The 14,186-nt window shown below is 42.3% G+C and overlaps 1 protein-coding gene and 1 long non-coding RNA gene across 2 annotated transcripts in view; both read right to left on the reverse strand.

Moving 5' to 3' along the window:
• Positions 1-14,186, reverse strand: part of foxo3b (forkhead box O3b) — a 43,480-nt gene that overhangs the window by 4,279 nt on the left and 25,015 nt on the right. Inside the window, exon 3 of the mRNA XM_040017709.1 lies at positions 200-1,664. Coding sequence (XP_039873643.1) covers positions 219-1,664 — 1,446 coding nt within the window. The 3' untranslated portion in view covers positions 200-218. The remainder of the gene's footprint in view (positions 1-199; positions 1,665-14,186) is intronic.
• The window catches only part of LOC120725064, a 34,039-nt gene continuing 21,634 nt past the window's right edge, over positions 1,782-14,186 (reverse strand). The window contains exon 2 of the long non-coding RNA XR_005694044.1: positions 1,782-10,288. This is a non-coding gene — a long non-coding RNA (uncharacterized LOC120725064). The remainder of the gene's footprint in view (positions 10,289-14,186) is intronic.

A 14,186-nucleotide genomic window follows, 5' to 3' on the forward strand; every position in this document is an offset into this window, starting at 1 on the left:
ATTATCACATCATCTTAGTGCTTTTGTCTAAGTCTGTCTCTATTCATGACACAAATAACTCTACAACCCTACTGTGAGCATGACGTGTACTAGACCAAATTTTACAGAGTTTTTTTCAGGAAAAAAAAACAACTAATTAGCTCATACATCAAATTCCCCATTAGATACTTCAAAACAAACAACACTTCAATTTACATACCTGCTCTGCTCCCACCCTCTCAGCCGGGTACCCAGCTCTGAGAGGTCTGCTTGGTGTTTGTGAAGTTGCTGACTCCATTCATGTTGGCAAGAGAGTCAAAGTTAAAATCCAGGCCATCTGCATCCATAAGATCGTTCCTGATGATGGAGTCCATGTCGCATTCCAGGCTGCCATTGAATATGTCCAGGTCCAGATCTGTGGGGAAACGATCCTGATAGTTCCCTCCATTGCTGCTAACTGTCCCATTCAGGAAGATTGAGGTGTCAATCTGCATGGAGGAAGACCCATTTCCTCCCAGGGGTGAGAGCAGGAGCTGCTGTTTGGCATTAGCCAGAGTGTTAGCCTCATTCACTAGGTTCAAGCCTCCATTTATAGACCTCAGAGAGCTGTGATTGTGGTTGTTACTTCGCAGCATCTCTTGTTGGTTGCTTTGAAGTCCTCCAGTTGTCCCAAAAGTCATGACAGGATCATTGCGGAGCATGAGGCCACGGCGGGAGTTCTGGGAAACGAGGGCAGCTGCACTGGCCTGTGACATCAATGGATCTGACTGGGTCATCATTACATCACTATGGTTGTGACTGTCAGAGTTGAGCAAGTCTTGTAGTGTCTGGGTGCCAAAGCGGGTCGTGCTGATGCTGGAGAAGGACGTTTGCTTGTTCTCCTGGATGGTCTGCATGGGGGACGAACGCAGAGAGGAGCCCGCCGTGTGGGGGCCGAAGATGGAGTTACTGTAGCTAGCACTTCCATTAGAAGAAGAATTGGAGGATGGAGAGGAAGTGGAGGAAGGTGAGGCTATCCCATTGGGTTTGGACCCAAAACTGAAACCTGAGGAACCATTTGGTGCAGTCTGGCTGGAAGTGGTTGGCACCATGCTGATGTTCTCCAGGAACTCATCCATTATGTCATCTGTGAGTCCATCATTCAGATTCATTGTACCCGCCAGGTCTGCCAAACGGGGCAGCTCAGTCGGCACAGCCTTCCCATTCGTCTTGGCGTTCCCAGGAGACAGTGTTCTGCCAGGACTGGAGTAGAGCATAGGCGATAGAGGCGGCTCGTCATCAGGCACCTCGTCTAGCTCAGGGTTGGCCAGAATAGGTGAGAGGCGGCCACTCACTGTGCTGGCATTGGAGTTTGTGCGAGAGCGGAAGTCTGTCCAAGCATCCAGCTCCTCGCTGCTCCGTGAGGTCGGGCTTCCAGGCCACTTAGAGAGACCTGAAGGACTGTCCGCACCACCTTCACCAGCTGCAGCAGCTGCAGCCTGCAGGGCTGCCTTCTTCTTGGCAGCACGGCCGCGGGCGGACTTGGTGTACTTGTTGCTGTTGTCCATGGAGACTGCCCGGCGCCGTGGAGCCTTACCACCCTTTCCTCCTTCTGGATTGATCATCCACCAAGAACTCTTTCCTGTTCCCTCATTTTGGACACGGATGAAACGACTGTGGAGGGATAAGTTGTGTCGGATGGAATTCTGTAACACAAAACAGAGAAGAAGACTCAGCTGAGTGCTGTGTGGAAAATACTTTTTGCGACAATTACTCAAACTATGCTTGTCACCAGTATGGATTTGTATCCATTCTTCTTTTTGCCAGTGCAATATTCAATGAAAACCTCTCATTAAGTTCAACAACACTGATCCATAAACCACCCACGAACGCTCATTCTGCACTCACGTAAACAGTTCTTCTCAGTGACTAGACGTACAAACAGCAAAAGCCTATTGTTTCAGTTGTTGATCCACTAAATATAGACAGGCTCACATTAACATTGTGCACCACTTAGCGCTGATGTCTGCATTGTTCCCGCTGTAGCTTTTGTGTTGTGGGCATAAAAGAGAAAAGAGAGAGACAGTGTTCTAAAAATCAAGCCTCCTCAATAATGAATGACACATACAAAGAGCCTCTATATGTCAGATCATGTGTGTTTGCGTGTGACTGTTTGTCTTGGCTGGTGTGTATTGATCAGCTCTGAGCTCTTTTCTTGTGAGAGGCCAAAAGGCCCACTGTGGGGCAACTTTTTCACATGACAGTCCCTGCCAGTGATCAAGAGTTTCATTCACGACACAGAGACGTACGCGCGCATTAAAGGCCCAAATGACTACATAACAACCCTGTTGAAATGCTTGTTGTCTTGGTGCTGACTATGTTAGCATTAATAGTTAGCAGGCGTACATTTGTTCGTGCTTCACATTGTGCAGAGACTTTCACCACACTAGCAATCATTGTCGAGCTACTTTCACACGTGCACTGCAGCCCAGAGGTTTTCTAGACATTACCCAGAAACGCAAATGTCAAACTCAGTTGCATCTAACATTAAACACTCTTTACCCTACCAGCTTAACAGTACAAAGTCTGTGTCGTGTACAACCCATCCTTTTTTATAAATAGAGCCAGTAATATGCAGAAGGACCCATGCCATCATGGGTCCTTCTGCACATCTTTTTTCATGCATCTCCCATCACCGTACCCAAACAGAGCATTTCCAGTAGTGAGAAATGTTGTCATGTGCCACATAGGACAAAAGGCAACCTCACTGCTTGTATAGATCTGATCCTCCTGGAGTTCATGTGTAACTTCAGCCTGTTATCTGTCCATAACCTTGAAAATTGTGCATGGTAAAAGTGGTGTACTTATTAAACTTCATGTTAGAAGTGTAGAAGTGTCAGAATGATTATGTTAGCCAAATTAAAAACGGGTGATACTGAGGTGACTATCTGATATTTCTAGTAGTTTCAGAACACAAAAGACTGAGAGAGTCAGATTGGCTTCTTTTGGATGCAATGGCTTGGGTTATAGTTAAACCACAAGATAAGAGTCAAAGGCCAGTAACAGATAACACAGCTTGATAAAACTGGGATACTATTTAAACAAGAGGTCTTGCAAGTTTTATTCACGTGTGTCATTATGAGTTTCCATTTGCACAATAGCAAAGATTCACATGCCTTGTTTACTTTAGAGAAGTCTGTTCACTTCAGTACTCTTTTCAATAATTAAATAATGCAGCTTAAACTGAGGATTGCATTGTGTAAAAGCAGTAATTTAAGACTTGAAACTCCAACTTGATCCCTAAATTACAAACATGTTCTTATCCATCTGGACATCCACCCCCCTTTCCGGCCATCGCACACATGCTCCCACACAACACACACGCCGCCATCTGGTTACATAACAGGACATCATTTCATGGATCTTTTTATGACAGGATAACAATGTGTACACACAGCCATAGTCTCAAATTTCAACTCACAGTAACACCATTAGGAGTCTTAAAAAAAACATGCATTTTAATGAAAAATAATTCTGTTCTGGATCACTAACTTATATGTTTATAACCTTGCCTCTAGCATTAATTACACTTTCCCCGTCTTCTCAATTTATTGCAGGCTTTGCTGAATTAATTATTTTGCCTCAGTCTCCTTCTTTTTCCACATCCCCTCCTTCTTCCGCAGTTTCTGTTGTTTCACAAACACATAGCTCTTACGGGCCCTGTGGGACTCTGGGGCTATGCTATATCCTCCCATATAAACAACCCAACCGCCATCCACAACATGCACGCAATTTTCCCCTCTCCTTTTACCTCTTATGTATATTTTTACTCATAAAGACGGAACAGACTTCTGGGTTCAAATCAGCGAGAACCAACATCTTCTTGTTTTTGTGGGAATCACAATATTGTTTTCCACGAAGCAGCACCGTCTTTACCAGGCAACAGTTTACAGGCAATTTGGTCAGGACTGTTATGTTATTCTGGTCAAAGGCAGTTCAGTCAGAGAGGAGAGAGAATGGGTTTAAGTTACATTTCTGAATGCTGTGTTGGCAGAGCAAGATCTCTGGGGCCAAACTGAACCCATGACCCTGTGTGAGTGTATGCATATTTGAGCGCGTACTATGGGTGCGGTTGTGATAGTTATATGAAAACGCTCTTAAATGGTTTGCAACTGTTATACAAAAACTTGTTTCTGTTGGAGCGTATGCTTCTTCCGACCCTTGCTATGCATTGCATAGAATCATGAATGATGGTGCGAACATATTTCTCAATTGTGCACCGTGTATTCTGCAGTGAGGTAAGAGGGGAATACTAGAGAGACCAGTGTTTATCCTCTGCCGGCATCTCTCGAGGCATGACGTATTGCTGCTTTATTACAGAACACACACGTACATAAAAGTTTCCATCTGCCAAGAAGTTATAAATAATGGCAGGGGATCGGCTTTGTAAAGGAAAAATAAAAACTTTGGCGGGATGAATAATAGGAGAATTTCTTAAAAAACAGAGTTTCTTTATCCAGCTGGTGTAAACATTCACCTGCCAGCGCCTGATACTTCATCAGTCCTTCTCCCTCGAAAGCCACTTGTTTAATGCATCTCTTTTTTCGTGCCATTGCTCGTTTCCTTCAAATGTCAAGTGTGATATTTCATAACTTTGTGTGACGGGCAAGTGATAAAAGCAAGCAGGGCATCTGCAACCACAGCATGGACGAGAAAATTTGGATCCATGTGAAAGGGAGGATAAGAACATGATGATTACAAGATGAAAGAATGAATAATGTGCATGCTGTCAGTTAAATGTGTGATAAACTAGTAGAAGCAAGCCCTCCCACATACTCTTCCTCACAAACTGCACTGATCACCACTTTTATTCTGGAGATTTCAAGGATTTCCTAGACACAGTTTTCCGTGTTTTTTTTTAAAATTTGCCTTGAGCACCACAAACCGAACTGTGCATAGATGCAGCACTGCCTGCGGTTTAGTACATGGAAAGTATGTTGTTTTATGATTTTGGTGGCCTGACCTTTTAACCGTTTAAAACATTTTTTACTTTGCATTTCTTGCAGACATTCAGCCTGTCGTGCAAACCACAACATCTCATTTCTGTCTCCTGTGATTCTTCTACTGCATTTAATGACACACCCAGCATATTGTTGAAATTTCCATGAGTTCATTAAACTCAATATAAAACACAAGAAAAACTCTTAAGACACATATGGTGAGCCCAATCCAAAGTCCTGGAGCTTAAATTTAAAACCCACCTCCTCCTGCCCATCTTAAGCTTAAATTTCCCGTCATTACTGACATGCACTCACTGGCCACTTCTTTAAGTACATCAGTTCAACTGATTGTTAGTGCAAATATCGAATTAGCCAATCATACGCTGGGATTTTCCCACACAATCATGTCTAGGGTTTACAGAAAATGGTCTGAAAAAGAGAAAATGCAAAAAATGTCTTGTTCCTGTCAGGTGTGACGTGGGATTGGCATCATGGATGTGCAGCCTACATAGCTGCATATCTGTGTGACGCTATCATGTAAATATGGACCAAAATCTCTGAGGAATGTTTCCAGCACCTTGTTGAATCTATGTCAAAAGACTTAATGTAGCCTGAGAGTAGATTTCAAAAACGTGATAATATCATTACAGCTCTTTCTTGGAACTATTCTCTTACTTTGAGGCGACTTCCTTTTATTTATTTATTTTTAAATGTGCCTGATGGTTACCACCCCCAAACTATTAAAGTTGTTTCATTTGCTGAAAATTTGCACGTTAAGAATTTATGTGTGAACATGGTAAACTCACAGTGTGAGCTGAGTACTGTATGCATACTGCTGTAGCTCCTTTGGGGTATTCCCGAAGCCCATTAATAAAAACAGCTCACTGAGACAGCAGCTCTGAATCATAGCTCCTACTATGCAGCCACGGCAGCTAAATAACGCACATACACACCTACAAACAGCAACAAAAACATTCCAACGCAGAATGAAACTGCTGATACTACCCAGGTAACTTTTGGGACTTTTTTCTTTTTAAATTCTTTCTTTCTTCAGACCTCCTCTTATTTCTCTCTCAGGTGAGCTTTAATTTCTGAGACTTGAAGTTTAGCAGGAGGGCCCTGTCACAAAGGCAGACAAACTGATTTTTTTTTTTTAACTCAACCTTGCTTTTCATTTCTTGAAAAGAAAAAAATACTTCTTCAAAGATGTAGTTTGACAGTTTAGCATTGTTGAGAGTTACTTTAGCATCCGTATTACTCTCATACCTGTTGGTTAAATAGGACGTGACAGCCAGACTATGGTTATCTTTACACGGCACAAAGAGTGGAACGTTGGCAGCGACGACAAAAACTTGAATTATAATTGTGATTCAGTTGTGCTTGCAGATTTTGTTAGCCTCACAAAGAGCCATCCTAGCAATTTAAACACTCCTGAGCTAAACAAACCTCCAAGTTAGCCATAGCTTTATATTTAGACAGGCATAAGTGTGGCTCGAGAAGCTTTAATCATTTAATTTTTGCCAATGAAACTGATAACAGACACAGATTGCACCAACATCTGATTTGATATTTAAAATAAAGTGCTCTTTCTAATGATGTTTTCTCTGACTCACCTCTGCTCACCTAGATAATGCAGGTTCAGCTATCAACTGTTTGGCAGACCGGTTATCCAGGTTTAAAAGCCAACTAACTCAGAGTAGCCAGATAAAGTTGAATTTGCTTGGTGAGACAGGCCCCAGCTGGGTGTGTGTGTGTGTGTGTGCGCACCAGCTGCAGCTAAAACGTAGGAACACATAGGCCTTTTTGTCTGTCAGCAACATGTGGGAACAATTAATCACTGTCAGCAACCACGCTAGGAATCTCCCTCCCTGCTTTCGCTCAATCCTCAAATTTTTGAAGGTGTGTCAGTGAATGCATTGAGTATTTTTGCATTTATGCAAAACTGATTTGCCGGAGGTGCAGGTGTGTTATAGGCACAATGAAGTTTTTAAACAAAGAAGGGGATTGTAAGTGCACTCTGGAAATTTAGACTGATGTATAGGCAAAATGTCGTGTTTAAAATGCAAAGAAAGAAACAACCGAAAAGTCATTTAAAAGCAGATTTCTCTGATTGGTTCAAACGATCCTGGGAGCGCTTTGTAACTGGTTGTTGCAGTAGCAGTGGTGATTGGTGGAGTGAAATTGCTTTATGTAGCCAGGCAGTACAGAAAAGGGAGGGTCTACGTGGTGTTGCAAGTGTATTTCATCACCCAGCTACAGTACATATTTAAACTCCAATGTATGAACTGGGTCAGTTTCACTTTGCCTTGTACTCTGTGTTCGTTTGAGAGAAGTGTGGACACAAGAGAGTGTTCATGCGAAGGTGAAAAAGGTGTGAGGGGGCAAGGAGGACGCAGCTTTTCATGTGTGCAGGAAAGAGTTGTGTTATGAGGTTATAGTGTCATGGAGTCATTAGAGAGCACTGAGTCAAAGGTGCTTTGAGGTTGCACTTTTCACCCCATACATCTTACAACTCCACCCCTTTTGTCCTGCTTCCACCTCCCTGATTGGACAAACTGCGTGACCTGAGCCTCACACCTATGGTGTACTTAACCATCAACTGGTACACTGTGCATGTTTTCGAGAGCCCTAGACAAATACAACTTTATCAGCCATTATGTAAACCAGCACTGATCTGACACCAGTGTCAACAGAGACTGCTGCAGGGTCAAGTGTACAACTATCACAAAATTAGCTACTATTTAAGATCAAGGAGTGATATATGGACAAGCTTATAATAAGTCTTGGCTTCCCCTGAAGTTTGGCGTCTTTACAGAGTGCAAATAAGATTACATTTGTGCAAACAGGTGGTAGACAGCTTGCTGGCAAATGTACAACAGATATGACCATAAAATGTTTCTGAGGCAAACGCAAGGGACAAAGAGGTCTTATTTAGATATGATAACTCTGAACGTCATAGTTTTTATGATTCCTCTGTTCTCTTACAATTCTGCTATGTTTATGATTTACACTAACCTTTCTATAACGATCCTATTCATTCTTACTGCATGAATTTACTGGGTTTCTATTATTTAAAATTGCAGCTTGTTAGCAAGCTGTATTTGCAGAGTGGTGCATTTACTGGCACTTTACTTTGTTGTGCAAAATTTGCAGTAAAAGTGGATGCCAGTGCAGACTTTAAGAAGTCACTCAGTCAAAAGTGCTTCGCAGCAAGTCTGAGTCGAACCTCATGGCTGCTGGACTCCACCAGGGCTATCCTTTGACACCTATCCTGTTCACAACTTTTATGGAAAAACTTTCTAAGCCTAGCCAAGCAGTGGAGGCTTTCCACTTTGGTGGCCTTGGGATCACATTTCTGCTTTTTTGCAGATGATGTGGTTCTTTTGGGTTCATCAAGTAGTGATCTCCAGCTCGCACCGGGGTGGTGACTGTGGTGGGAATGAGAATTAGTACCTCCAGGTTTGAGGCTACGGTTCATTAGTGACAGGAGAGTGGAGGGGGAGGACGGACAGACTGTTGTGGCATCAGAAGTTGATCTGCATTCCTACCCTCAACTACAGCCATGATCTTTGGATAATAACCAAAAAAACCCCAAAAGAAATCTCAGATACAAGCAGCATCTTGAGGGCATTCTAGCAAGACTCCTTCTGAATGCTAGGAGTTTTGAGCATGAGTAGACTGTAGGGCAGATCCAGGACACGTGGTGAGACTGCATAACTTGGCTGGACAGTGTTCCCTTGGAAGAACTGGAAGAGGTGCACGGGGAGAGCCAGAAAAAGGGCAAAAAATGGATGGATGGATGGATGGATGGAATTTGGCTTTTGAGGAGTGCAAGATAATGTAATATAGCACTCACTACTATCCATCCTTCTGGTTCTGGGTCATGTGATGTTATGTAACAACTTGGACGAATTGAGGAGAGTCATGTGTAAAAAAAAAAAAGTCATTTGTGCAAACATATATATAAAACACACATTCTCGCATGAACAGCTAATCTGAGTGTGTAAGATGTGGCAGAGAGCACTGAAAGCGTAGCCAGGTAACGTCAGACAGAGGTGAAGACGACACGCAGGTCTTTGACACGTAGATGGCGGATTATAAATAAACTGCCCTGCTGGTCTGTGCTAACACTCCCCGAGAGGGAACGATTATTTATACTGTGACCCTTCACAAACACACACACGCTCACACAAACACACACACATACACTCGGCCCAGGTTCCAGCTGCCCTGAGCTCTGGACCTCAGACAGAACATTCCATTCTCTTCAATCATATGTGCGTTTCCTGGCCAGAGGCTGGGTGTCTCTCCGAGCTTGTGTGTGTGTTTAAGTTTCCTTTATGTGTGTGTGTGCTGAAGAGGGATCTGGTGCTTACTGGTAGGATCCTCATCGTGCTTATAGTTCCTTTGTACAGTTTGTTAATTCGGTTAACTAAGGCACACACAAACAAAACTTAAGTGTCATTTAAGGTAAAAAATTTAATTTTGACAAAAAAACTTACATCTTTAAAACAACTTTAAAACCTGATTCACATATCACAATGTAAACGGGAGCAACAGAAATGCACAAATGCTGTTTTCCACAATTGTGACCCGATTAAACCAAAAGATAAGAAGCTACTGACATCACAAATGCCTTACTAATGTAATATTAACCTCTCTCTCTTTCTCACCGCTTCCGATTCGTCTCCTTCGCTCTCTTTTCTGTCTTTTTTTAACTGAATAATGTGTAAGGCCCCATGCTCAAAGAGCTCCTTGTTTACTCTGACATTTCCTCCAATCACTTTGCCTGAGTCGGGGGGAGTTGGCTCACCCATCCCACTTCAAACGACCAATCAGTGTAGATCATGCAAAGGTAATGGTTAGTCATGTTACCTTGCCTAGGCTTCACTGGGTCAGTGTGTTTTTATCAGTGCTGGGGCTATAGAAACCTCAGCACACGCACACAAACGAGCGCGTACACACAAACACAGAGCAACTGGTGGGGTCAGGGATACATCCCGGAAGAAGCAATAAAAAAATCTTATTTCTGACATCAGCACACAAAGAAAAATGAGCTTGCGAGACATATGTAGCTGTACATTAACCAACATGTTGTTCATTATAGCTCAGAACAGCGTGTGTAGTCTTTGCTCTGGGACAACACAGGACATCCCTGCTGGGTTTTATCAACCCGAGTTCCAGGACACGGCGTCCTAAAGCTACAGAGCAAGTGCGCCTGCCAAGAACATATACGCACACACACGTGCATGCAAATACACACCCACGCACATTACACACACACACACACACACACACACACACACACACACACACACACACACACACAACTAAGACAAAGATGACTTCTTCAGACACAGAAGGAGAAACAGGCTTGCAAGAGAGAGTCTGAGTGCAAAGCTGTGTGCATCCAAAATCAGGAACAAATCTCTCGTATCCGTGCTGTTTTGTTTCGTAAGAATTCAAGCTGTGCTACTGCTAAAAGCTGCGCATGCAAGTGAACTTGCACATGGATCAGTCAACCCATACAGATAACTTTCTATTCCAATATTAATCGAGCCTAGCTGTTAAATCCCTGTTATATTAATGCCAACTTGAGCTCTTTTAAGCTCCTTCAGTCTAAACATAAAAATGTACCAGGCACTTAATGAAGCAAGGACCAGACATCTGCCAGTGTTTTGTAAAGAGAACCAGAGTTAAAAAAAAGAAAAGAAAAAAAAAAGCTTTTAATATATTTGACGATAAGCTGCTGTTAGATTCAAAATACATTTGCTTTGTGGAGTTGTTTGGGTTTTTCTCTGGCCGTTCTACCCTGGCTTTGGGATGATGCTGTGGTGACTCTCGGCCTGCCCTTTTTAAGAACTTGAACGATTTCATCAACAGACATCTAAAAATAGCGAAAGACCAGAGGGCGAGCCTGCCAGCGATGATAATCGTGGCGTGTGAGCGCTGATGACAGAAGAGCCGTTAGAGGAAAACACATTGACGTGTGATGGCGCAAGGTATACCCGAGTACAAAGAGAGAATAGTAAAAAAGACAAGAAAGGCTAACCACCAAATGATCCCACTAGCATGCATTACAGAGCTTTCCTGTGTGAACAGGTGATTAATGAGTCTGTGTGTGTGTGTGAGGGAGAGATAGAAAGTCATTGAGAGAGACTCGAGGAGACAGAGCTAGATAAAGTGTGAAGGAAAAGAGGACAGCCTCAGTATTAAGAGTAGCAGGGTGCCCACATGATTAATTACATCTCTGTGTGATACGAGCGGAGCTGAAGTGCAGAGGGACAAGAGGTGGTGGGGGAGGGAAGGACCAAATCGTATAAAATGATCAGGAAGGGGAATGTTGCCATTCCTGTGGGAAGATATGGTGCAGGTGACAAGGAATACATTTGGGGTATGAGCCTGGCATCTACACCTCGCCAGTCAAGACACATTTCAAGGACAATGTAGGAAGACAGTGTGATTTATTTATCGTTCATTTTCAGCACAAGCAACAGCAGGTGAAGGAGTTGACGTTGATCTCTTTCATTAAGTTTCTCAGTGAATGAAACGGAACAAACCACACACCAGTATTATTTACCAATTTCTTTAGTTTAACTTGATTCTGTTTATCAGTAGTGAGTTTATTCTGCCTTACATACTAACACGCAGGCTCATAGGTGCAACTCTGTGGCAGCCCCCAAAAATGGGGGGAAAATTATTTTAATAGTTGAAAGAAAACCAAGAAAAGAAGAACAGGTCAGGTCAGTGGAAAGAAAAGAGGAGGGACAGTAGTAGGAAGGGAGGGCGAGGAGACATACATGACGTTTTAACGTGCATCGCTTAGGTGAGGGGTCGACTGAGGTTTGCCGCCTCCTTTAACACCCCTCTTCCCTGTGTGCATAGCGGTATTTTCACTGAGGACTTGTCTGAGCTCTGTACAGAACAAAATGTTTTTAGGTAAACTGAGGACACAGAGTGGCTTATGAATTACTCTGAGGGTCTGTGAAAGATTTATGAAAGAACTCCGCACCCTGATTTTTCTCAGCAAAAAAAATACAAAGAAGAACTGAAGTACAGAGAAGATTCCCCCACTCTTGACACTGTGGATTTTTCTTAGTAACTAAAAATAATTTCTAATATTGTCATTTATTATTTCTGCTCTACAAATGTTTTCCTCGTGACTTCTGTTTTTTCTTTTCACAGAGCACCACTCTGTACTACCAAAATAATACATTACTAGTGTCACCAGATGTGTTTTTTAAAAAAGAAGAAAAATCTGAGAAAATCCTTTTATCATGTGTTTGTTTTTTTTCTAATAAATGAATTTTCTTTTGTGTATTTCTTATAGTTCCGTGTTTTTCCCCATTTAATCAGTGTTTATTAGAAATTGATATCTATAGTATTCTATAGTATGATTTTACGCAACTGTAAGTTGAAAATGCCATTTAATAGCACATGCCCATGGTACAGTACTGTTTGGTCTGTGTTGTTTGGTGGTTGCTTGGCAACACGGCGACGTCACAACACAACATGGATAATTCCAGTTTTGTTAGCTGTCACGAAATCAAGATGTTATTATGCTTTTATAAAGTGTTGTTGATGCGTAGACGCTACAAATTGTTTATTTTTAGCCCGTTTGTGGGTGGTTGCTAGGTAACATGATGATTTCATAATGTCTGCTATAGATAAGAACCTTCACGGTGCACAAAGGTGTACCCTTGTGCCAATTTTGGCTGCTGAACTCCTGATTGTGTAACAGGAGTTGGTAAACAAACAGGGATTTTTGTACATTATAGCCTAGCTTGGAACAAGGCAGGAAACTAGCAATAGCTATAAACTCTCACGCAATGTACTGGCACTATTTTAAATGCCATAATTCCTACCAAGTAGAAATTATTATTATTATGACCATCATTATTATAAACATCGTGTCGGATTGTGGACACAGAGTAGGTTTTTCTTCACTTCTCTGTGTCACAAGACAAAAAGGATTGTAGCAATATGAGGCCTGTGACTGTGAACTTGTTAGTACAGTTGTAGTGCTGCCTATGTTAATAAGAGTTGTAAGAGAACTTAAGTCAAGACCTTGAACTTATGTAACACAAACATTTGCGCAAGTCCTGCCAAACTGTCTCACTGTATCTCCTTAGCTGTAATAAATGTATTAAACTTTTCTTTGCCTATTCAAGAGTTCACTTTTCACTGATCTTGCAACAACAATCCAAAACAGACCTTTGCCAGCAAATTTCTAGCTACTTTAGCTTCAATGTGTGTGTGTGTGTGTATGCAACTCTGAGGTGTGTCGTTTCTTTGGCCGAATATTTCCACAGCACAGGCTGCCTGATGCCTCAGGCTGTAACCCGGTCATGCCTGCGTTTCTATCACTTGCACTGTAATAACCTCTGAACCTATCAATTCACTCCGCTGAAGGTGAGCTATGATCTCGTTTGACAGATCACGGCGATAACAGTGTTGCACATGATCATGTAACAAAATACTAGTCCACAAATCGAGTTTGACCTCAGTTGTTTGAAACTTGTGACTTGCTGTTCCTTGTTTGTATGTGAGTATTTGCATTGTGATTGGTGCCTTGGTTGCTGTAGGGGAATTCACATCTGGTCCAGATTATCTTGTGCTGAGTTGAGGCCCTGCTGGTGTTCATGGGGCTCTTCACTCTAATGGTGCTAAAAACAGATACAGTACACACAGCAGACCGCAGGGCACTGATTTCTACCATATGCTGTACCATGACAAACATTTAGAGGATAATTGTGGTTTATTGTAACCCGGCCTTTATTTTTGCAGTTCTGCTTGCTCTAATAATAACATGATGCTGAAATTTGATTTCTGAGAAACGGGAGTGTGTGACACTCATAAAAGGATATCTAGCTCAGCAAGAAAAACAAGCAATCAGTCAGTCTGATGGGTCCCAACCCCAGAGGTCAGTCGAACTTATTCTGAACGGGACCCAAAGGTAAATTATGAATTGCCGATTGTAAACACTGAGCTCAGTTTACAGATACCAAGTTAATTCCTTGCAGTTTAACCTCAAAATAGAGTGGTTTAGATAATCCCGCAAAACTCAGTGTGTAACTTGCAGGTGTGCGTTTCTCCACCGTCATGCAATATTTCACACTAACACATAGAAATGAGTGCCAAAGCTACAAGAATAAGAGGTTATTAAAGCCAAACCTAAGCCTTTGTGATGACAAAGCATGCTGCAAACTCATTTGTGTTTATTTTTTT

The sequence above is a fragment of the Simochromis diagramma genome, unplaced genomic scaffold (assembly GCF_900408965.1).
Source record: "Simochromis diagramma unplaced genomic scaffold, fSimDia1.1 OVJJ01000802.1, whole genome shotgun sequence".
NCBI classification, from domain to species: Eukaryota; Metazoa; Chordata; class Actinopteri; order Cichliformes; family Cichlidae; genus Simochromis; species Simochromis diagramma.